The sequence below is a fragment of the Symphalangus syndactylus genome, chromosome 10 (genome assembly GCF_028878055.3).
Source record: "Symphalangus syndactylus isolate Jambi chromosome 10, NHGRI_mSymSyn1-v2.1_pri, whole genome shotgun sequence".
NCBI classification, from domain to species: domain Eukaryota; kingdom Metazoa; phylum Chordata; class Mammalia; order Primates; family Hylobatidae; genus Symphalangus; species Symphalangus syndactylus.
Genome location: NC_072432.2, coordinates 20922227 through 20947995, shown reverse-complemented (window position 1 = coordinate 20947995; position 25769 = coordinate 20922227). Strand labels below are relative to the sequence as shown.

The following is a 25769-nucleotide window of genomic DNA, read 5'->3' as shown; positions in this document are numbered from 1 at the left end:
CTGAGACAGAGACCAGAGACCCTTAGTGACATTCAACCAGAATTCTGTTGCCTCATTTGAGGTAGTTTCCATGATCAGAGCCAGTCACAAACTCCTTCTCACTTTGAGGAAATGAGAGGCAAGCTTCCCTTTATTCTGTAGTTGAAATGGAAGAAGCAAGCACACACCCCAAGAAGCTTTGCAAAATATCCTATATATTTGCATACAACATATCTTCCAGAAATGCTACACATAGATCTTTGTATAGTTTATAACCAGTCTGTCCATTCCCTCGTCTTCTGAGAAAACGTTAAAAAAAAAAAAAAAAAAAACTTTACCTGAAAATGTCAGGTGGTTTCTTGAAGGGTCTTCCGTAAAATTTGGAACTTCAAATAAAAGTTTTCCTGAGTTCAAAGAAAACCTAATTCTAAGTTTAATAATTCAGAGAATACAAGTGTTAGCCTCCTCATGATAAATTGTCATCTGAGTCTTTTATCATTTAATTATTTTTTTGGCATGCATTTGTTAGCACTAAACTAAATTAAAAGCACTTCTTTAAAGACTGAACAAAAATGATGTCATTTTAACACCTTAACAATTTGTCATAAACTTGAATATTTTCACTGGCCTTTTCAAATTAGATTCTGCTTTTCTTAAGTGACATAGGCTTCTGTAGAGTGCCAATTTTCATAACTATAGATTTTTTTTTTTTTTTGAGACAGAGTCTCACTCAGCCGCCCAGGCTGGAGTACAGTGGCATGATCTCAGCTCACTGCAACCGTCGTCTCCCGGTTTCAAGCGATTCTCCCGTCTCAGCCTCCTGAGTAGCTGGGATTACAGGCACCCGCCATCATGCCCGGCTAATTTTTGCATTTTAGTAGAGACGGAGTTTCACCATGTTGGCCAAGCTGGTCTTGAACTCCTTACCTCAGGTGATCCGCCTGCCTCGGCCTCCCAAAGTGTTAGGATTACAGGCATGAGCCACTGCACCTGGCCAACTATAGAACTTTTTAATTGAATACCCAGGATGACTGAACCACTTGCATTTAGTTGATTTGCTTATGATCACTCTATTGCTTGGCTGTTGCTTTTTATTTTTTTCTTAGAAACAGGGTCTCGCTCTGTTGAAGTGCAGTGGTGCAATCACATCGCATTGCAGCCTCAAACTTCCAGGTTCCTCCCACCTCAGCCTTCTGATTGTCTGGGACTACAGACGCATGCCACCACACCTGGCTAATTTTTTTTTTTTTTTTTTTTTTTGTAGAGATGAGGTCTCACTATGGTCTCAAACTGCTGGGTTCAAGTGATCCTCTTGCCTTGGCCTTCCAAGGCACCAGGATTACAGGCATGAGACACCGTGCCCAGCCAATTGTTACTTTTTATCCAAGAGTTGAAAGACAGGTGCCTTAAATTCCCAAGTCTATACAACCTAAATGACAACAACACATTCCTCCTGTTACTTTTAAGCATCACATCCTACCGAAAAGAGGGAGAACAACTTTTCAGTGAGGCAGGACTCCTATCATTATGACACTAGAGTGTAGGGGAAAGTTACTATTTTAGCCCACACGCTTCAGTTCCATACACGACATTCTATTCTGGTAGGAGGCTGATCGAGTGAAAATTACATCTTTGTTTTCCTGTTAAAGAAGACCCGGTGTCTGCAAAAAGTCAATAGTAATTGAGTGGCTTTGGAAACAATAAATATTTAGCACAAGTAGAGTCAGAAAAGAAGAATCTGTAGCAACACTTTGAAGTCCTAGGGAAAAGCATCACTTCCAGAGATACAGGAAAGACGGGTACAAGTCGCTGTGTGCTCACCCACATCCTTAGCCAAAATTTCTGCACTGCCACGGTTTCTGCTTATTTCAGTGTCAGGTGCCAAATGTCAAAGAGGAATGCGTTATTATAATCTAAGAATACACTGTACATTGGGGCCTATTAACAGTTTTGTCATACAACCCAGGAAGAGGGAAACGTTTTCTGGCCTCCTAATCCAGGCTAGAAAGTTTACAATTCTTGGTGGATATGACTTGTTGCGTTATGTTGGTTTCTGTCCATGTAACGAACATGCAAACTGGTCAGAAACAGATTGTATGTAGGTTAATCCTAAATGGTCCCCTATTCTGTGATTGTTGCTTGAACTAGAAATTTCCTTTACAGGTGAAAGTTTTGCCAGTAATTCCTTAGGTTTTATCACCTCAAAAGGCTTGGTTTCTGGTAAATATTGAGTATTTCAAAATGGGCTATATAAAATGGATATGTGCTTTAAAATAATTATTGGAAAGGAATTAAGCAGCTGGAAGTTGGAAGTGGGAGAGTTTGTGTCATTGCCTGACACACTACGTCGCTAACTCCTCCATTTGTTACCAACTCTTACATTTATTGGTACCATGCCTATAAGCAAATCATTGTGCAGAAGTGCATCATAGAGACAGCCAGTGAGCTACAAACCATGGTTTAAATGATGCGGTAATGACAGAGGAGCAAGGCATTTTCTGGGGATTAATAGCCAGCTGGGGCAAGATGAAGGTCCTCAATGTTGCCAAGGGATATTAACCCCAGCTGGGTTTTCAATCCTAAATTGCCTACAATGTGGCAGTGATTGCTATTACATGAGTAGATTGCTATACGGGAGAGAGATTATTTTGAACATAAGAATAATACTATTGTTACATAAAGAGCACAACTGGAAGCATTTAACTTTGGATGTGAAATCACTATTACAACTCTGCCCGTAATTGCTTTTCATAAGTTATTAAATACTCACCTATGCCATGCCTCTGACCTACAATGCAGGACTTGGGTATCTTTGATGCTGACTCTGCTAATCAGTCTAATAAACCACGTTTTCCATTCCTTGGAGCTCCAGAGCATTCTTTAAAAGTGAAGAAGATGCATTTTTTTTTCCTTCCAAAAAGAGTGGAAGAAACCTTGCTTTTGGAGAATGCGTTTAAAACAAAGAACAGATTGATCTAGGAGAGGTGGTGTTACAGGCTGTTTGCTTATCTTATTGTGTCCGGAATTGGCGGGTTCTTGGTCTCACTGACTTCAAGAATGAAGCCGCGGACCCTCGCGGTGAATGTTACAGTTCTTAAAGGCAGCGTGTCCGGAGTTTGTTCCTTCTGATGTTCGGATGTGTTCAGAGTTTCTTCCTTCTGGTGGGTTTGTGGTCTCACTGGCTCAGGAGTGAAGCTGCGGACCTTCGCTTGAGTGTTACAGCTCTTAAGGCGGCACGTCTGGAGTTGTTCATTCCTCCAGGTGGGTTCATGGTCTCGTTGGCTTCGGAAGTGAAGCTGCAGACCTTCGAGGTGAGTGTTACAGCTCATAAAGGCAGTGTGGACCCAAAGAGTGAGCAGCAGCAAGATTTATTGCAAAGAGCAAAAGAGCAAAGCTTCCACAGTGTGGAAGGGGACCCGAGTATGTTGCCACTGCTGGCTCGGCAGCCTGCTTCTATTCTCTTATCTGGCCCCACTCACATCCTGCTGATTGGTCCATTTTACAGAGAGCCGAGTGGTCTGTTTTGACAGGGTGCTGATTGGTGCGTTTACAATCCCTGAGCTAGACACAAAGGTTCTCCACCTCCCCACTAGGTTAGCTAGTTACAGAGTGTCCACATAAAGGTTCTCCAAGTCCCCAGCAGAGTAGCTAGATACAGAGTGTCCATTGGTGCATTCACAAACCCTGAGTTAGACACAGGGTGCTGATTGGTGTATTTACAAACCTTGAGGTAGATACAGAGTGCCGACTGGTGTATTTACAATCCCCTAGCTAGACATAAATGTTCTCCAAGTCCCCAACAGTCAGGAGCCCAGCTGGCTTCACCCAGTGGATCCCGCACTGTGGAGCTGCCTACCAGTCCCACGCCCTGCGCCCGCACTCCTCAGCCCTTGGGTGGTGGATGGGACTGGGCGCCGTGGAGCAGGGGATGGCGCTCGTTGGGGAGGCTTGGGCTGCACAGGAGCCCATGGAGGGTGGGGGGAGGCTCAGGCATGGCGGGCTGCAGGTCCGGAGCCCTGCCCCGAGGGGAGGCAGCTAAGGCCCGGGTGGGCTGGCGCTACTGGGGGACCCAGCACACCCTCCACGGCCACCAGCCTGGGTGCTAAGCCCCTCACTGCCCGGGCCGGCAGGGCCGGCCGGCCGGCTGCTCCAAGTGCGGGGCTGCGGAGCCCACACCCACCCGGAACTCACGCTGGCCCGCAAGCACCGCGCACAGCCCCGGTTCCCGCCCGCGCCTCTCCCTCCACACCTCCCCGCAAGCTGAGGGAGCCAGCTCCGGCCTCGGCCAGCCCAGGAAGGGGCTCCCACAGTGCAGGGGCGGGCTGAAGGGCTCCTCAAGTGCCGCCAAAGTGGGAGCCCAGGCAGAGGAGGCACTGAGAGCAAGCAAGGTCTGTGAGGGCTGCCAGCACGCTGTCACCTCTCATTATTATTTGCTAGCACCCCAGGCTACATCCAGGCACACGACTAATTAGATTGAGGAGGTGAGAGCGTATCAATATCCCCTTCACAGGAACTGGAGCCCTCATTTTATATCACTAGCACCCTTTACAACTTCCTGAATTGCTTACTCTAGTTAAAGGGAGAAAGGAAAGGGTGTCCAATTCAATAATGGAAAGATATTTCATAATTGCCATCAAATGGACGGTACATGGAGTGGGAGGGTCGTCAAATGACCAAATCATTAGATGTGTTCATTCACCCTTCATTCATGTGGTCAGACATCCAGTATTGATTAAGCTCTCCTGTGCACATTGTTCTAGGTTCTGTAGAAGATGTAGACATTATATTCCATGGAATATGCCTTGCATGTTTGTATCATATAGTTAGAGAGAAAAGTAATAGAGAAAAATTAAAAATTAAACAACAAAGTGAACCTTCCAAAAAATATGTCAGATACAGTCTCATCTCAGTCTCACTGAATCAGAATCTCTGAGACTGATCACAGTTATGTCTGAAGTTCGGCAACCACCAGAAACGGCAGTCAAGATTGGTGATGAGGCTGGGTGTGGTGGCACACGCCTGTGATGCCAGCACTTTGGGAGGCTGAGGCAGGAGGATCACTTGAGGTCAGGAGTTCAAGACCAGCCTGGCCAACATGGAGATACCCTGACTCTACTTAAAAAATACAAAAATCAGCCAGGCATGGTGGTGCTTGCCTGTAGTCCCAGCTACTTGGGAGGCTGAGGCAGGAGAATCACTTGAACCCGGGAGGTGGAGGTTGCAGTGAGCCGAGATCACACCATTGCACTCTAGCCTGGGCAAAAGAATGAGACTTTGTCTAAAAAGAAAGATTGGTGATGTGATGAATGGAAAATATGAGAAATCAAACTGCAGCCAATAGCAGGAAGGGCAAAGGAAGGAAGAGAAAGAAAGTTCCCTTAGAGAAACATATTAATCCACATTCTACATCCTAGAGTTAAAATGCTATCTATGATGCATTAGGAAACTTTCATATTTATAAATGCAGAATCTGTAAGAGAAAAGCATTCCATCTAGAAAGATTTAGATGCAGAGATGCAGTTTTCAAACTATTTATCAAAGACATGACTTCAAGAACAGTAATATTTTCTATCAATTTTTATTGAACTTGGAGATAAAAGAAAACTTCTTCGTTGGAGGTTTAGGAGCATGGAAACACATTCGAGAATATAATTATAATCCTTACACACAAGATCTCATTACTAGAGTTTCTCTTGTTTCTATCAGTGAGGATAGCAAGGAAATTAGATTGAAATCACCAGGTACACACATGATTTTATGAGCAAAAGTTTCCGAATTGTATAAAAACACTTCTCAAACGAACAAAACTCCAACTTTTAGTTAAAATGGAAATGCTAAGAGAGAAGAGATCATTAGAATAACATCCAAAAAGGAATTTTCCCAAATGAGTAGAGTTGTTTATTCTGGAGGGTAGGAGTAGAAAGAAAGAAACATTCAAAGATACTGTAACTTTAAGTATATAAAAGTTACATACTATGTCCTGCCCTTACCATGTAGAGGAAAAAAGCGTTTATCTAATGGAGAAAAAAATTCTGCCACAGGGGAAAAAGAACTTTGTAAAAAATATTTAAGCAAAATTATTGCAGTCCAACCTGTTGGACTAGACTCATGAGGCCCAACATTGGATTATAGACAGTGATGTACTGGTAGATTTTTACTAACTACTTTCTGGGAAGGAAAAAGAGCCCTGATCCATGACATTTGCCACTGATTTCAAGCCACCACCATGATCATCACGGAATACAGAGCTGGGAAGAGATGCCAGGTCCCACACCATTATGTAGTGTTTCCTCTTACAGATACAATAGACATAAATCACATCCTGAGCACAGATAATAATCAAATGTAATAAAATAGCAAGCATGCGGTTTTGAGTATTTATTACCTTTTTTTAGAAATATAATTTACTTAAGTTTACATTTATATAATTTAAGTTGTAATAATGGCTCTGTTTAACAACTGGCACCCAAAAGTCTTGAAATCGTTAACACTTGGGTCTCAAGAGCCATGATGAGCCAGTTAGGACCCAGCACTGGGTAGACCTAACCATTGTATCCAACAAAAGAGAGCCACAGAAGCTTCAGTTCTCCAAGCAGCCTTCCTGAGTCACTCTTAAATATTTTAACATTGACTTTTATCAACAGTTAATATGAGACCCAATTAAACAAACAGAGCTTTCACTGACAAGCTCCGTTAAAAACACTGGCTCTAGGTCAGTGGTTCTTAACTGGGGAGATTTTGTTCCTCTGGGGACACTTGGCTGTAACTAGAGGCATTTTTGTTTGTTTGTTTTTGAGAGGGAGTCTCACTCTGTCTCCCAGGCTAGAGTGCAGTGGCACGATCTCGGCTCACTGCAACCTCCGCCTCCCAGGTTCAAGCAACTCTCCCGCCCCAGCCTCCTGAGTAGCTGGGATTATAGGGACCCACCACCATGCCTGGCTAATTTTTTGTATTTTTAGTAGAGACAGGGTTTCACCATCCTGGCCAGGCTGGTCTTGAACTCCTGACCTGGTGATCTGCCCACCTTGGCCTCCAAAAGTGCTGGGATTCCACCACGCCTGGCCGGCATCTTTGATTGTCACAACTGAGGGAGGGTGCTATTGGCATCTAGCCAGGGGCCAGGGATGCTGGCCAAACATCCTACAATGCAGAGGACAGGCCCCCCCTACCCCCACCCTCACTCAGAATGCTGACAGTGCTTAGGCCAAGAAACCCTGTTGTGAGTCTTGTGTAATCTGTGAAATATACTAAGCTTTTTTTTTCTTTTTGAGACAGAGTTTTGATACTCTTGCCCAGGTCAGAGTGCAGTGGCATGCTCTCGGCTCACTGCAACCTGTGTCTTCTGGGTTCAAGCGATTCTGCTGCCTCATCCTCCTGAATAGCTGGGATTACAGGCACCTGCCACTATGCCCAGCTAATTTTTTTTTTTTTTTTTTTTTTAGGATTTTTAGTAGAGACAGGTTTTCACCATGTTGGCCAGGCTGGTCTCAAAACTCCTGACCTCAGGTGATCCATCCGCCTCGGCCTCCCAAAGTGCTGGGATTACAGGCATGAGCCACTGCGCCCGGCCAATACACTTCTTTATAACTTACTGCTAGATTCTCTCCTAAAATATTTCCGTCCATCTGATAAGAATTTTGTCACCCATTATGTTTCTCCTTTGTCCTTCACTAGTAGTAACTATATTAATTCTTTGCTTGCTCCTTTTTAGGACTCTGATTTTCTGTTTTTATTTTAACCTTATTATACACAGTCTTTTATTAATGAGACAAATTCTCCTTAGAAATAGGAAGAAGATAAATGGATGGATGGATGCTTGGATGGATGGATGGATGGATAGATGGATGGATGGATGGATGCTTAGATAGATGGATTCACGCTTGGATGCTTAGATGGATGGATGCATGGATGGATGGATGTGTGGGTGGATGGATGAATGCTTGGATGGGAGGAAAAAAGTTAAAAGAGAGAAAATTAAAAAGGAAGGAGGAAATTTTGCCTTGAAATGCAAAACACCGAAAATAATTGGGTGGCTGCCAGTATAACTCTTAAAAACTTTATATGAAATATATTTAAATAAATACTTTTACTTTCAGAGAAAAAATGATCCCTATGCTCTTGCATCCCTGGTGTCCTTTGAAGTTAAGAAGATGCCTTATAAAGATCAGCCAGCAAAACTCCCAGAAGGAAGCATAGCAGTGAGTATCTTTAAATATATATAGGCACAAATAATTTAATTGAAATAATTGTTTTAATCACTGTCTAGCTTGTGCTAGGCTTTAGTGTTTACACTGACTTGAGAAACATTTTCCTCTTCAGCTCACCAATTTCTTACATTGGTCTGGAAATTTCCTAGTGCCTTTTGATCTGGTTTTTGAACTTTCAATATAAATGTCTACCCCAGGAAATTACAGGGCAGGACTAATACCATTTTTAAAAGAAGACATTTTATTCAGAGAAATTCAGATAGCAGTTATCATTACAATGAAATTGTACTGATTCTTTCCTTTCAAACAGCATGGTTAGTCAAGTAAGAAGGGAAGAAATTCTTTCCTAGGGAGAGTAGACTATGGAGCAGCCTCATGGCTTTGGACAGTCATTTTTTCTTGCTATGCAAAGAACCTTAATTTTGACCTAGAAGGGAATAAAAAAGCTTCAACTGAATGAAATGTTTTTTTTTTGTTTGTTTGTTTGTTTTGAGACAGAGTCTCTCTGTTGCCCAGGTTAGAGTGCAGGGGCACGATCTCCGCTCACTGCAACCGTTGCCTCCCAGGTTCAAGCAATTCTTGTGCCTCAGCCTCCTGAGTAGCTGGGACTACAGGTGCCTGCCACCACACCCAGCTAATTTTTGTATTTTTCGTAGAGACAGGGTTTCACTATGTTGGCCAGGCTGATCTCGATCTCCTGAACTTGTGATCTGCCCGCCTCAGCCTCCGAAAGTGCTGGGATTACAGGCATAAGCCCCCGCGCCCAGCTGAAATGTCTTTATTAAAAACTGAAACTACTAAACATTACTGACACCCAAACATCTATCACAGAACAACTCTGATCATCCTCTGCAACCCGGCAAGGCCACGCAAAGGGGATAAAGGAATGAATGATGAGACCAGCAAGCACCATCACCAAAACTCTGCCTTTTCAGTTATTTGTGAAGGTGGTCAGAGACTTTTGAAAAACACAGTGCTCCAAAAAACAATATTAGGATTCCACCTTCATCCCTTAGTAGCCAGTGGATATTTCCCATCCACAGCTTGAACTCTTGGTCCCCTAGACCTCGTTACTCAAAATGTGATTGCAGATCAATGGCATCAGCATCGCCTAGGAGATTCTTAGAACTACAGAAACAGACCTCTCCAGATGTCTGCATTTTATCAAAATCATCAGAGCATTCCTAGGCATGGTCAAGTTTGAGAAGCACTGCTTTGGATGGTAGATAAGTTGATACTATTGTCATCTCTTTCTAGCCTAGATCATAAACTTAATTGTAACATTGAATCTTTCTAGCCTAGTCTACTTTCAGTGATCTAAATTAACCACTTGATTTGTGATTCTCTACCCTGAGTATGCAGCAGAATCATCACTCATGCAACTTAAAAAATACATACATGCTAAGACCTCTCCCCAAATATTCAGTAGGTCTGGGGTGGGACCCTGACACTGTGCTTTAAAAGTCTTATGAGACACAATTCTGCAGCGGAGCCAGGGTTGAGAGCTTCTAGCACAGGCAGGCGGCCTAGAGGAAAATCCAAGGTTTTCAAGATAGAGTCACCTGGGTTTGATCCTGGCTCTGCCTTGCTCTAATTACAAACCTTTGGGAAGTCACTTTGCCTCTCTGAGACAGTCCACCACATCCACCTGATGGAATTGTTAACAAGATCTATCAGATTATCTGTGTAAAGCTCTAGCATTGTACCTGGAACAAGTTGGTGTCAAATCTCAATAAATGAGAGTAGCCTCTCAAACTGTCTCCCGTTCTCTGGCTAAGTCCAGTAAGTCCAAATTGAAAGCGGCAATTAGGATTTGCACAGTTGTGGGAGGATCACTTGTGCCCTGGAGTTCAAGGTTACAGTGAGCTATGATGGTACCCACTGCACTCAACCTGGGCAACAAAGTGAGACCTCGTCTCTTAAAAAAAAAAAAAAAGATAGATAGATGTTCACAGTCAATATATTTCAGTAAACTTCGGTGGTATTTAAATCAAGCACAGCCATATCTTTCTTCATTTAGACCACCTCTCTTTCTTTCCAGCGATGTCCTCTGTATTTTGGATTTATGTTCGACCTAGAAAACAGAGGCTCTGGGATTTTAATATAGAAGTTTCATCTAAAAATGTTCAAAGGCTTATAGCTCTAAGGGAAATAAATCTGAGTCCTTTTGTTTTTTCCAAGCATGTGTTCCCTAGCAGAAACACATGTTAAGGTTGGTTCCATCCACAGGATTGCATCTTTCTGCACTGGCCACAGGTGACAGCCTGCTGTTCTCAACTCATCTCAAAAGATCCACAAAAATAATCTGATACATGCTTTCCCCAGCCCTGCCACCCCTGTTATTGAATTGCCAAAAAAAAAAGATTTTTTATCTGATGTAGGTGATTTACCACATCAGTTATGTAAAGGTTATTGGAAAAAGATCCAGGAATGGAAACACTTTCAAGTCTCCCGATATCTGACTAACTGGAGAAGACCTTGCCAGCGCAAAGTTAGCTATGCAGCACACAGGGAAATGCTGCCTTACTGTGGCTTGATGTGAGAGAAGAACTCTGAGTGGAGCTGGCAGACAGTTTTTTATAGTGAGCTCTTTTCAAAGGTCTTGCCATTGTTCTCTTGAAGGGAGCCCAGCAGGGCGAAGAGGGCGGCTCACACCTGTAATCCCAGCACTTTGGGAGGCCAAGGCAGCACATAGCTTCAGCTCAGGAGTTTGAGATTAGCCTAGGCAACATAGTGAGACCCTGACTCTACAAACACACAAACAACAACAACAAAGCATAAAATTAGCAAGGCATGGTGGTGCTCACCTGTAGTCTCAGCTACTCAGGAGGCTGAGGCGGGAGGATTGCTTAAGCCTGAGAGGCGGAGGTTGCAGTGAGCTGAGATCACACCACTGCACTCCAGCCTGGGCAACAGAGCAAGACCCTGTCTCAAAAAAAAAAAAAAAAAAAAAAAAGCCCAGCAGAAAGTGAATTGCTTTAAGGTGGTAGAATCCATTGGAACTGCTGGTTTGAGAAGAGCAGAGCTCTAATCTGCCCCTGAGGAAAGTCATTCTTTGTTCCTTCTTCTATAATGAGACTACTATTTGCTTGTTTCCTAGACCCTTTTGTGTGATGATTAGTTTGTTTGAACTCCCTTTTCAACATGGTCATAATTCAGCCATCTCTTGAGGCCTGTATTAGCTTTACTTATGGAAGAAAATCACAATTCCCGTTTGCTGCTTGCATAGTATCTGTGTTTGTAACAAATAAAACTCCTCATGTCATGTGATGCTTGTCATGTCCGGAGACAAGGGAAAGATTGCATGATTCAAAGAAATATGCCTGAACACTGAATCATTACAGTGCAACAGAAGAAATTGAAATTCAATTATTTGAACACTTTTTTGGCTCACCAAAGAACTTTGGCCTTTGCATGCCATACAAGTAACAATCAATTCTATAATTTACATCTAGCAGAAAGTGGGATTGTCTCGTGTAATTCCAAAGGTGGTTATTACAAAATATTTCATGAAAATCTTTATTAAAAACTCATATGTAAACTGTGAACCCATTTGGTTTTCAGAATTGTTAGCAAAACTTCTGCACCTTAATATGGAACGCTTATATTAAACAATTATTTGGAGTTGAAATTTATGATGGGAACTGCTTGTCTCATAAGGAAACTGTTTAAATGTTGTCAAAATGTGGGCTCAGCTAGTCCACCTCATGTTATTATTTTGTTCTAAATGGCACTGTAGGTAGGGTGTCTTGGTACGTTTATTTAAAACATTCTTCTGACCCCATTGAAGTATGTTTACACAAGATTTTGTGATACATAAATAGAGACATCAACATTAATTACCGTTGCAAATACAAGGGAGCTTTTTCCTTCTACCTTGGTATTTTTTGTGAAAATAAACAAAAACATATCATAAATGTCCACAATAAAATGTGGGCATATTAAAGGTTTATTTATGGTCTTTCCTCCATAATAAAAAACAACAAGATTTACAACATGATGAAGGTAAGATTAAATGTTCCCTGCTTAGAATCATTTTAAGAAAATCTAAACCACTTACAATTTATGAATACTACTTTCTAAAATTGCAAATAATTATAATAAAATGATTTGTTAAACTTACTTAAAGCTATTTTTAAAACAGCTAGAAGTTCTTGATAAATAAAACTGTATTAAAATAGTTTATTGACTAGCTGGCACAAGATTGAATTGTTCTCCCTAAATTTAAGTACTCCAGTTACTCAACATGAAACTTCTTTCTTAAGGCAACTAAAATATCTCATCACAAGCCCCTGTGCTGAAAGTAAACCTTTAGTCGTAAATATGCTTTGTCTTCTGCCCTGAGTCTACCTTCTTGGTAAAAGAATCTTATGATGGGCCGGGTGCGGTGGCTCACATCTGTAATCCCAGCACTTTGGGAGGCCGAGGTGGGTGGATCACCTGAGGTCAGGAGTTTGAGACCAGCCTGACCAACATGGTAAAAGCTCATCTCTACTAAAAATACAAAATTAGCCGGGCATGGTGGCGCATGCCTGTAATCCCAGCTACGCGGGAGGCTGAGGCAAGAGAATCTCGAACCTGGGAGGCGGAGGTTGCAATGAGCCGAGATCGCAAGATTACACTCCAGCCTGGGCGACAAGAGCACAACTCCGTCTCAAAAAAAAAAAAAGAATCTTATAATGAAAGATTTGGGTAATTCAGGCAATCTCACCATTGTGTGAAATTATACAGAATGTTCTAGATCTATGCAGTCCAATATGGTAGCTATTTGGCTAGTGGAACTGAAGAACTTGTGGTTTTATTTCATTTTCACACATTTCAATGTAAACTTAAAAACTGAATCAGTAGATAGTATTTTTCCATTAAACACAGTTGTATTACTTTCATAGGACATTTCACTTTAACCATTAAAAATTTAGCAATTGTGATGTGCTGCAAATGTGAAATACACATTGGATTTTGGAGACTTAGTAAAAAAAAATGTAAATTATGAGTATTTTTATATCAATTACATATTAAAATTATAATAGCTTCATCATTAATAAATCATAGATGATTCATAATAAAGAACCAATTACATGTTGAAAGGATAATAGTTTTATCATTAATAAATAATAGTTGATATTTAGGGTTAGATAAACTATGTTATTAAAATTAACATCCCCTGCTTCTTTTCACTTTTTTATTTTTTTGAGACGGAGTTTCACTCCTGTCACCCAGGCTGGAGTGCAGTGGCGCTATGATGTCGGCTCATTGCAACCTCCGCCTCCCGGGTTCAAGTGATTCTCCTACCTCAGCCTCCCAAGTAGCTGGGATTACAGGTGTGTGCCACCATGCCTGGCTAATTTTGTATTCTTAGTAGAGATGGGGTTTCATCATGTTGGCCAGGCTGGTCTTGAATTCCTGACCTCAGGTGATCCGCTCACCTAAGCCTCCCAAAGTGCTGGGATTACAGGTGTGAGCCACCGTGCCTGGCCCTTTATTCCTTTTAATGTGACTATTAGAACATTGTATATTAGGCTTGTGGCTTGCATTGTATTTCTATTGGGCAATGCTGATCAAGGGCAAGGTTACGTCTTGAAGCTGATAATACCTACAGAACTTCAGAAAACATAGGGTGTTTAATAAATATTATTTGAAATTAGCCAGGCATGGTGGTACACCCCTGTAGTCCCAGCTACTCAAGAGGCTGACATAGGAGGATTGCTTGAGCCCAGAAGTTGGAGGCTGCAGTGAGCTATGATCATGCTACTGCACTCCAGTTTAGGCAACAGAGCGAGACCCTGTCTCCAAAAATAAGTAAATAAATATTATTTGAAATGAATGAAAGATTCTTCATATATGTCAGTGTTTAGTCATGAGAAACTCTAACGTTTATGACTTATTTTTCCTCGTTATTATCTAATGGCTACTTCGATCTAAGCTTCCTGTAGGTTTGTCAAAATGAGCTGTAAGACAAATATAGATATTAGAAATAACAAAGTTTTGGTGTTTGTCAACATTTTCTTTCCTGCCCAAGCTTTCCCCAAAACTAGCCCGCAGTCCCACAGCACTAACACATATTTAAAGTAACTGGTCCTGTAAAAGGGATCAGTTAAGTCGTCTTCTCTTAAGCTTGCCTACCCAGTCAAGTCTCTAGTTTATCTATACAGAGCATGGAGTTTCAGGAAAAGCTTTGCTTTACTGGTTTCCACCTGCACATGGAATGCCCCATTGCTATTTACTGATTTACAGACATGAATATGTCACATGACTCCCCATCACTCTATTCCCAGAAGGACCTCTCTTGCTGAGACATATACGTGACTCTTCTAATGATGTTGTGTGCAGAGGCAAGGACAAGGTCTCCTGATTCGGAGAAATATGTTTGAACACTGCATCATTACAGTGCAGCAGAAAAAAATTATTCAATTATTTGAATAATTACCTTTGGCTCCTTGTCTAACTCTTTCCAGTAAGAGTCAAGCATCTCCTCTGCACCGGACACCCGATTAAATGCTCTGGGTCGCTGTTGTTGGTTTTCTATATTTCCACTGTTCTTACTGTAGTAACTTCTGGACTATGCTGCAAAAGCCTACATAAGTTTAGGAAAACACCAAGGGTGAAGGAAGGTCTCTGCAGCTGCACCCATTTTAGATTGAGAAGATTGGGCGGCCTCAGTACCATATGGACATCCTACAGGTAAAAGGACCAGGAAAGCAGAAAGCAGGCATGGGAGGAGAGTCACTCAGAGGTTGCCTTCTTTGAAGACTCTGTGCATTCCTTCCTGCTAATGAATTGCATAGGACGACATGTAGGAAATGCTTATGATATGCATAATCCTAACATCGGAGAAAAGGTATGAAGTGTTTTTTGTTTTTTGGTTTTTTTGTTTGTTTTTTGTTTTGTTTTGTTTGAAAAAGAGGCTCGCTCTGTTGCTCAGACTGGAGTGCAGTGGTGTGTTCTTGGCTCACTGCAACCTCTGACTCCTGGGTTCAGGTGATTCTCCTGCCTCAGCCTCCTGAGTAGCTGGGACTACAGGTATGCACCACCACCACCACAACTGGCTAATTTTTTTTTTTTTTTTTTTTTGTATTTTTAGTAGAGATGGGGTTTCACCATGTTGGCCAGGCTGGTCTCGAATTCCTGACCTCAAGTGATCCACCTGTCTCAGCCTCCCAAAGTGCTGGGATTACAGGCGTGAGCCACCATGCCTGGCCCAAAGTGGCATTTTTTAAACAAACTTAATGTTACTGGAAGCAGACTGGCAACAGTTTTGATGATGAGAATTTCAGAATTTGGGAACTGAAAGGGACTTTCTGAATTTGTGATCACTGCATGGGGATCATCTTCCCACAGACTTTTTAAAGACGCTGCTGTCAGGCTCTTTGGGAGCAAATGTAAACAAAAAGCCAGAAGGTCCTGTAACTATCCCTATAAAGTTGTTCTCTGCTTCAAAAGACTGTAAGAAGTATATCCTCGTCAATTTCACATTTTCATTTTACTTTTTCATCACTGCTACAAAAAAAACTTCAAATGTCTTTATTAGCTCTTTGTAAGTGAACTTTGCTGCTTATTTCTATGGATAGACCAGTTTTATAGATGATACATCAAAACCTGCAATAACCAAATGGCAAAGTCACCTAGCAAAGTACTCAGTGGGTATCCACTCAGCCCATTCCATTTCTTTTTGTTTAGCTAACAATGTGAAGAGCCTCCGTTTCAACTCCTATAGCATGTTTTGTGTTTCCTCTAACTTATAAAACTTGAACTCTTTTCTGTTTAACATAAAATAGTAGGCAGCAACTTAAGATAATAATTTTTTTTTTTTGAGACTGAGCCTGGCTCTGTTACCCAGGTGGAGTGCAGTGGCACCATCTTGGCTCACTGCAATGCAATCTCTGCCTCCCAGGTTCAGGCAATTCTCCTGCCTCAGCCTCCCAAGTGGCTGAGACTACAGGCGCCTGCCACCACGCCTAGCTAATTTTTATATTTTTAGTAGAAACGGGTTTCACCATGTTGGCCAGGCTGGCCTCAAACTCCTGACCTCAGGTGATCCACCTGCCTTGGCCTCCCAAAGTGCTGGGATTACAGGCATGAGCCACTGTGCCCAGCCTTAAGATATTAATTAGGTAAACCAGGAGAGGAAAGGTCCATTGCCTGGCTCACCCTGAATTACCTATTAGAAAATTTTGGTGAGCTCTGACACATGCTCAAAATAGGGACTAAAGCTATATTGTGTCCGCAATGGACTTGGGGGTTATGAGGAAGTAACATTTACATGAAACCTCGGAATTTTCCATGGCTCCAGATTTCTCTCTCCTGGGGTCATTGTAACTGGCCTGTGAGTAGATGATCACTACCATTCCTTTCAGTTCCAGAATTCTGAAATTCTCATTATCAAAACTGTGTGAGTCCACTTCCAGCAATGTTATGTTCATCTTGAAATACCACTTCATGCTGTTCCTCTGAGTACAGTAAAATGTTAGGATTCAGCAGCAATTTCATACATGTCATCAGGTGTAATTAACTAAGGAAGGGTACATAACAAGAGAAATAATCTAGTTCTTGATTTGCTCACGTAGCTGTATATATGCAAATAATTATTTTCAATTGATATATAATTGTACAAATTTGTGGAGTACATGTGATATTTTGATACACACGTGCACATAATGTATAGTGATCAAATCAGGGTATTTAGGATATCTATTGTCTCAAACATTTATCATTTCTTTGTGTTGGGAACATTTCAAATCTCGCCTAGCTAATTTGAAAAAGACAATAAATTATTGTTAATTAGAATCACCCTACTGTGTTACTGAACACTAGAATGTATCCCTTCTACCTGACGGTATGTTTGTCAGCCAACCTCTCTTCATCCAGCCCTCCCCACCCTTTGCCAGCTTCTGGTAACCATCATTCTACTCTCTACCTCCATGAGATCCACTTGTTTAGCTCCCATGTATGAATGAGAATGTGTAATATTTGTCTTAGATCATTTCAGAATAAATTACTTAGGCTGCAGCATCCAGGTAGCACTGCAACCACGGTGGGTCCTTGAGATGGATTTCTTCAACATATGAACTACGTGTCTCATCCTTAAACAGTGGTGAGCAGAGTGTACGTAATGTCACCATGGTGATGGACTGTCATGCTTCACACGGATGTGTCAGATAAAATAAGGATCAGATGAAATAATTCCTAGCGAGGAAAGTTAACAGGCATAGGAAGAAAATGTAATGATGAGTAGGTTGAGGCCAGCCTTTCTCTCATGAAGAACATCTATCACATCCTTGGCACATTCCTGTCAAGATGGAATGACTCTCTCCCTATCTCACTCTTCTGTCGATCCCTTTATTAGTGTAGATATAAATGACATTTGGGGCTGGAGAATCGAATGAATTGAGTCATCAGTGTCTGCTGCATGGGGGATGTGGATCAAGAAGGAAGGAACAATAAAAACCAAGACAAGCTGAGAAGGGCACCATCGGGATGCTCAACTCTAGTTAAGAAGACAGAAGCAGCTGGGCAGAGTGGCTCACACCTGTAATCCCAGCATTTTGGGAGGCCGAGGCGGGTGGATCACTTGAGGTCAGGAGTTCTAGACCAGCTTGGCCAGAATGGTGAAACCAGGTCTATACTAAAATTACAAAAAAAAATAGCTGGGTGTGGTGACACACACCTATAACCCCAGCTACTGGGGAGGCTAACACACAAGAATTGTTTGAACCTGGGAGGCGGAAGTTGCAGTGAGCCAAGGTCGCAGCATTGCACTCTAGCCTGGGCAACAGAGTGAGACTCTGTGTCACAAAAACAAACAAACAAATACACAAAAGAAGACAGAGGCAACAAAGTGAGCATGGTTAGGGCTCAGTGCTAGGGTTCAGGCTGTGAAAACACCCATACATTTCCTGCTAGGGCAAATCTCAGAGCCACCAACCTTAGTAGTCTCAGCCTCTCCCGATGGGTGGGTTATAGAATGTGTCTTGGAGTTCTTGAGTGTGTTTCAGGATAGAAATGATCCTTTCAACCAACACAATTAAAACTAGGAGCCCTTAGACCAGCTGAGTGGAGGCAATGCTTGCCACTCTGATAAAACCAGATACTACATTAGTGAATAATGTCTGCATCCAAGAATAATGTATTGCTCTTTTCTTTGACAAAAGGTTTTAGCAGCATGGCTGGGTCTCTCTTTGAGAATCTGCAGCTTCTTTGCTGCCTGGGCCTCCGGAGGCACAGGACTCCAACACAAGAGCAATAGAAGTGCTTCTGCCCACATAGGGAGTGGTTCATAGACACTGAGCATGCAGTCAGATTGGGAAGGTCTCATTTTCCTCTAAGCCCCCTTGCAACAGTAGGGGATGAAATGGGCTCCAGTCCCCATCTGATCTTTGTTTTTGTTTTTTTGTTTTTTGGCGGGGAGGAGAAAGAGTCTCACCCTGGTGCCTAGGCTGGAGTGCAGTGGCACGATCTTGGCTCACTACAACCTCCGCCTCCCAGGTTCAAGCAATTCTCATGTGTCAGCCTCCTGATTAGCTGGGATTACAGGTGTGTGCCACCATACCCAGCTAATTTTTTGTATTTTTAGTAGAGATGGGGTTTCGCCATGTTGCCAAGGCTGGTCTCGACCTCCTGAGCTCAGGCAATCCACCCACCTTGGCCTCTCAAAGTGCTAGGATTACAGGCATGAGCCACCGTGCTGGCCTGATCTTTGGATTTAGGATTAAAGTCATCTCCAACACATCAGGACAATTAAACTTTCACTTTGCACACTGCAGTTACTTCCATAAAATACAAGATGCTTAGCCTCATGCTCTGGGATATCCTTCAATGATAGAGCACAGACTCTAGGGATAAACAGACCTAGTATTGACACTAATTCATTGTGTGAATGAATCACTTAGTCCCTCTGGGAATTAATTTTCTCATCTGTAATATGAGGGGATTAGATTAGATGATTTCTACCCTTCTTGCACATCCAAGGATTCATGGTTGTTCACAAGCTTACCTCTCTCAATGAGGCTAGCTGAGTTCTAAGGAGACACATGGTAGACAGACTCATTCAGTTTTTTATTGAGTCTACTTTTGGCCATTGTTCCCATAAAAGTTCCAGCCCAAGTTAAGGCCATTCCTTTCCACCTTGTCGATTCCTGACCCACTCAATTCTATTCTAGGGTTTCTGTGACTCGAAGCCACCTACCCACCAAATCTCTAATTAGACTTTTACAGAACCAAGCAGATCTAGGAACGTGCTAGCTTTTAAGAGTTCATGTTCTAGTGCTACCTCTCAAATATCCCCTAGATGATTTCAATTGTCATATGGATCCTTTCAGATCAACTTCCGATATTGTACTGGTAATTACTATTTTATTTCACCAAATGGTTCTCGCATTAGAGCTCATTTGCTTTGTTTTCCATTTCAGATTAAGACATCAGTTATTTGGGCAACTCCGAATGTTTCCTTCTCAATCCCACTATGGGTAATAATACTAGCAATACTTCTTGGATTGTTGGTTCTCGCCATTTTAACCTTAGCTTTATGGAAGGTGAGTTGATTTACTTTATTTTCCTTTTAAACTAGAGGGGCTGTTGAGGGAATTTAGAGGGATATAGTTAGGGATTTTAAAAGACAATTATGGAGGCATTTTTGGAAATTTTGAAGTCTGAAGGATATAAAGGGAAAATCGTGTCTTGTTTGCTTTGGCATACTTAATATGTTTATATAGCTGACATTTAAGATGACTGGAGGTGCTTAATGTTGCTTTCATCTTGAGATTTCTTGTAAATAAATATAGAGAGAGTTAGGCTGTATTAACTAAGACCTGTGATCTTCTTCCTGATATGCTTAGAGTGATAATATTCTAATGAAGACTTCTTTTTCTTGTTAATTAACCAAGATCATCAGCTTTTTATTGACATGGCCCTATCGTCAATCCTTTGAGATTTTTTATAAGCACTACACAGATGCAATTAATATAGGTCAATTCTGACTTTTTACTTCAGCTATTAATGAGGCCAGATAGATCATTCATGTTATAGGATGCCTGGACTTGGTTTTTAATCTTGCCAATTAGTTTGTCTCTATTGGGAAGCCTGAATTTAGTCCTTGATGTGTTTTACTGAGGTTTGTTCTAAAAGTCCACAATAGGAATTAATTTCTGGCCCACCAACCTAAACAATTGCCAAGTTTCACAGAGCCTTCCATTCCAAAATGGAAATGACGTCCCAGTTACATGACTATAAGAGTAATTAACCCAGTCACATCTTTGATAACTATGTGGTTTTTCCCTAAAATCATAGTGCATTTTTATTTTGAAACAATATGCAGCATGACTAATAGACCTATAAACTGAGAAAACCTTGGCTTTGAGTTAAGGAATAGCGTTTCTGATCTTTATCAGCTCTTTGTGCCACCCTACACCCACATTGTCTATGATATACCTTTAGAATGGACTTTTGTGTTGTTCTGTCACTCATAGTAATTGTATTTCCAATGAGTATAAGATACAACCATGTGTGCCAATTGACAGGATATTCCAGTAGCTCTGGGAAAGAGAGATGACTCAATGTCTGTAAGCCAAACCCAGTTAATTGGCTTCCAACATGAGAAACAGAAGAAAGAATTGAGGTTCCAGGTGTCTAGGAAAAGATAGAGTTTACTTGGCAAAGTACTAATTTGACACTGAAGAGGAGGAAAATTCTAGAGTCACCTCTTCCCTGAGTTGCTGGCTAGCCTTTGGAAAGTCACTAAGATTCTGTGCCTACCTGGCTCTGGCATTCAAACAAGTGACAAATCTATTCTCCCTCTATATATGCTCTATGTTCCACCAAGCACTGAGGGATGTGTGGCCATCTCTTCACTTCTTCCTATAATCCATCCCAAAGCAGCCAACAGGATACTTTAGGAGACAATCTCCCTTTCCTGGTCAATAGTTAGTGCTTCTGCTCTAGTAAGCATGTGGGAAATCCTTGGGACACATTGCTGTGATCTCAGGAAAATATCCAAGGTCCGTAAGTGGTTTGTATGAAAGAAGAGGGACATCTTCCACTCCAACTACAGGGCAGGAGAAAGGGTGTGAGCACTCTGCCCTCCCCTCCTCACCTTGCCCTATGCAATAAACTCCTCTCTACAAGTAACAAACACTCTGCTCGCACCTTCTAATTTGGAGAAACAGACTGATTATATGTGCAGAGCTCCAGGCTCCTTCAAAAATACATAAAGGCCAGGCGTGGCGGCTCACGCCTATAATCCCTGCACTTTGGGAAGCCGAGATAGGTGGATCACTTGCGGTCAGGAGTTCAACACCAGCATGGCCAACATGGCAAAATCCCGTCTCTCCTACAAATACAAAAATTAGCTGGGTGTGGTGGTGCAGGCCTATAATCCCAGCTACTCTGGAGGCTTAGGCAGGAGAATCGCTTGAACTAGGAGGCAGAGGTTGCAGTGAGCCAAGATCATGCCACTGTACTCCAGCTTGGGGGTTAGAGAGTGAGACTCAGTTTCAAAAAAAAAAAAAAACAATAAAGTGAAAATTCTTTGAATGAGGGGTTTCACAGGTTCCCAGAATGACGTGATTTTATAGCCTATCTTTCCCTTTATAGTGTGGATTCTTTGACAGAGCCAGACCTCCTCAGGAGGACATGACCGACAGGGAACAGCTGACAAACGACAAGACCCCTGAGGCATGACAAGAAAAAAAGAAAAATAGACCAAAGACCTCAAACACTGGTCCTGTTCAAAGAAAAAGAAAGAACATGAGGGTTAAAAATCAAGGCTTTCTGATACCTGACAGTGACCCACGAAATGGAGGGGACCCTGGAAACATCACCTCATCTACACCGCACTTTGGAGAAATTGTCATGGGTGTCCAGTGAGCCCTGTTGGAAAGGAAACACCAGCGCTGGAGAAGCCATCAGAAATTGTGGAAGATTTTCTTTTGCTTTAATCGTTCTGTACTTGGCAAACACTTTGAAATGGGTATGGGAACGTAAGTTGCAGTCCAGATCAATCCAGCATAAGTTGCAGAGATGAAATGTCTGAATCACTACAGAATTTACAAGGTGAACTAAGGTGAAATGACTGATTTACTATAGAACTTAGAACTAAGACCGCACCGTCCAACACTACTGTATCCAATGGAACATTTGACACCTCCCTATGGAAAAGAAACATTTCTAAGGACATTATGGCTCAGGGAGACAAGCAATATGTTTTTGGTACTGTGAAAGTACTTTCGAAAGGACCAAAATAATCTTGTGAGTGAGGGTGAAAGTTTATTTATTTCTTTTCCATGTCTCTAGGTTGAGAATCTGTCATCTAGAGAATTTGGAAATTAAGATTTGGTTAGCTAGTTTTCAAAATCACTCACTCAGTTTCCTCCTAAGAACCACTGTGTGCAGATAACTCATTTAGCAGAGCTTCTTCAGAATTTAGACAGTGCTAAGGAAAGGAAGATTGGCATTAGGAATCAGTTCTATTTAATACCTTGCTGCCTTCCATCTGAAATTCCTTTCACTCACATTATCCAGGGACTCACATGTGCTTAATTTAGCTTTGCAAGATGTTGCATTTATATTTCCTTGTGTATCTTTCCATTGACTTAGTTAATACATGAATTTCAAGGTACTCTCTACCTTTGGAGTGTTTAAAAGTAATGGCAAAATGTCTAGAGTTCATTAATTAAAAAGGAATTTAACATTATGGGTAAACATTATTTTTAATATCTATAAGAAGCAACACTTCTTATAGATATTTAGCTTGGGATTAAATACCTATTTTTCCTGCTATGCCTTGTACTTGTATACACAGAAAAAACATGTTGAATATAACTTAGACAAAAACATAAAATTATACAGGCATGAGCCAAACTGGGAAAACTGATTCCTAAAGATTTTTATTTAAAATTGCTTATTCCAACTTTATTACTTATTTTTACTGCTAATCTTTATAATATGTAACTTTGGAGAATAATCTTTTATTTAAGCTATTTTCCCATCATCTTGAATTTAACCATCACAAATTTTTTATGTTTAAAACTCTTGTAAATAATTCATAATCATGTAATATTATCATTTTTGAAGTAAAATTGACCAGCCAAATTTATAGGTAGTCTGCACAATTTTGTATCCTTTTTTAATAATGAAAAATTGCTATGAAGAAATACTGAACAAATTTTTATGTGCAATATTTTATAGACCTATGTATCTGAAGCATGTTTACACTGGCGTTATTTTTTTAAATTAATTTCCTAAATGTTAAGTATGATAGAACAAGCTGACCCAAATCCTTAAGTTTACAAAGCTGTTGGAAAACTTTGTGCCCCGATTTCAACAATCAAGCTTTATTTGAAAGATGAGCCAAGCTCACAGACACTAAATTTTATGTCATGCCATAACCTGGAGAGGAGCCATTTGGCTACAGCTGTGGAACTTCATTGAGGAGCAAATGAAAGGCACATGGACGAGCACGCTGGTGCAGTTCATGTTCTTCCTGCCTGTGAATTGAACACCGTCCTGGTAGCAGTTTCGGGTCTGTCAGGAGCTCAAGGCTGGTTTGTGTGGCTGACTATGGATGAGCACTGAACTTGCCTCAAAGAATGTAAGGGGTGTCCACACCAGCCTCTGGGGGTCTTTGGTGTTAGTCTTCCAGGTAGAGCTCGTTTTACAAGTAGGTGGCCATCTATAGGATGTGATGTGAGCGATGCCAGACAGCTCTCTCTGCCCCCAGGTAATGCCCTGACTCTGGTGATCCCGGCTGAGCTGTGACCAATAGAGGTTAGCTCCTCGGGATGTGGGGTCCTAAAAGGTCCCTGAAAAAATGCACCCCTTGTCTTTAAGCCAATATTTGTGAAGGAACTGAGAACTCTTAGGGCTACATAAACAGAGACCCCTGTTGAGATAGTTTATGCGGATACCTGGAAGGAACTAGAGACGCCAGAAGGAAGACTGAGACCCAGAATGAAGCAAGGCATCAGGGCTCCAAAGTGAACTGCACCATACCAGAGTCTCAGCCAAGATGGCCCCTTCCTAGAGGGACAGGCACCTTCCACCTGCCCACAGGCACTGCTACCTGTGGGAATTGCAGAAGGCCATTGTACGCATGCGCATGCACGCAGTGGCCCGCTGCCCCTTAGAATATGGAAGCAAAGGCCGGGTGCAGTGGCTCGTGACTGTAATCCCAACACTTTGGGAGGCCGAGACGGGCAGATCACCTGAGGTCAGGAGTTCAAGACCAACCTGGCCAACATAGCAAAACCCCGTCTCTACTAAAAATACAAAAATTAGCCGGGCATGGTGGCAGTCTCCTGTAATCCCAGCTACCTAGGAGGCTGAGGCAGAGAGAGAATCGCTTGAACCCAGGAGGCGGAGGTTGCAGTGAGCTGAGATCGCGCCACTGCACTCCAGTCTGGGCAACAGAGCAAACTCTGTCTCAACAACAACAAAAAAAAAAAAAAAAAAAAAAGAATATGGAAGCAAATGGAGGAAGAGAGGAAACTGAAGTCAGGCAAACCTTCCAGCAATCAGTTCTGCCCAGAGAACATACTGACGACAGAGAACACACTGAGTGTATCTGCTTCTAGTTAGAGCATTGACGATTGCCTTCATAATTCATAATGTGCTGTGCTCCTCTGAGAGTCTATCTGTATTTCTCTTCAAAGAATTCCCTTTTTAAATTCTTGCAGCTGGGTTTTAAGACACAAGAATAGGGGCAAATTAAGTTTTATAAACTTGGAGATTTTTATACAGTAAATAAAAAAAATATGTACTAGTCACCCCTGAAACTGCATTCTTAGAACTCAACTCTTGTTTTATTTAAATACGTGCATAGATACCTGTGAAGATTTTCATGTACCTATTTACCTTGTCACTAATAAAATTAAAACTGAAAGACACGATGGCATACTTTCAGTTTATTTCACATGCGACATAAGTTTCCCTATTGTGGCCAGACATCAGAGGTTTCTGTCTCTACATCTTAATTCCTTATGAGAAAAACATTTAACATTGGGAGAAATTTAATAGAGCAAAAATTCAATGCTCCCTGGGAGGATGAAAATGTTCTACTTAGATTTCAGTGATGTTTGTATTAAACTCCATGAGTAGCCGGGCACGGTGGCTCACACCTGTATTCCTAGCACTTTGGGAGGCCAAGGCAGCGAATCATGAGGTCAGGAGTTCAAGACCAGCCTGACCATGGTGAAACCTCGTCTCTACTAAAAATACAAAAATTAGCCGAGCGTAGTGGCGCACATCTGTAATCCCAGCAACTCAGGAGGCTGAGGCAGGAGAATTGCTAGAACCCAGGAGGTGAAGGTTGCAATGAGCCGAGATTGTACCACCACTCCAGCCTGGGCAACAGAGTCAGACTCTGTCTCAAAAAAACAAAACAAAACAAAACAAAACAAAACAACTCCGTGACTATAGTAAAAATTATTAAAGTGTATATTTTACATGAGCACGTTTAAGGTATGAGAATTATATCTCAGTAAAGACATTAAGAATTTTTAAGTACCTTCTAGTACCTCTACCCTTATACAAGTGATTTCTCCACTGTAGATACACGTTAGCTCCTTTACAAAGCCTTCCCTTCATCTTTGCCTA

At 41.7% G+C, this 25769-nt stretch overlaps 1 protein-coding gene across 2 annotated transcripts in view; it reads left to right on the top strand.

The window, feature by feature from the left end:
* Positions 1–25058, top strand: part of ITGA8 (integrin subunit alpha 8) — a 196554-nt gene extending 171496 nt beyond the window's left edge. For both annotated transcript variants that reach the window (XM_055296660.2, XM_055296659.2), the window contains 3 exons: positions 8076–8177; positions 19592–19714; positions 21771–25058. In XM_055296660.2, coding sequence (XP_055152635.1) covers positions 8076–8177; positions 19592–19714; positions 21771–21857 — 312 coding nt within the window. In that variant the 3' untranslated portion in view covers positions 21858–25058. The remainder of the gene's footprint in view (positions 1–8075; positions 8178–19591; positions 19715–21770) is intronic.
* Positions 25059–25769: the final 711 nt, after the last annotated feature.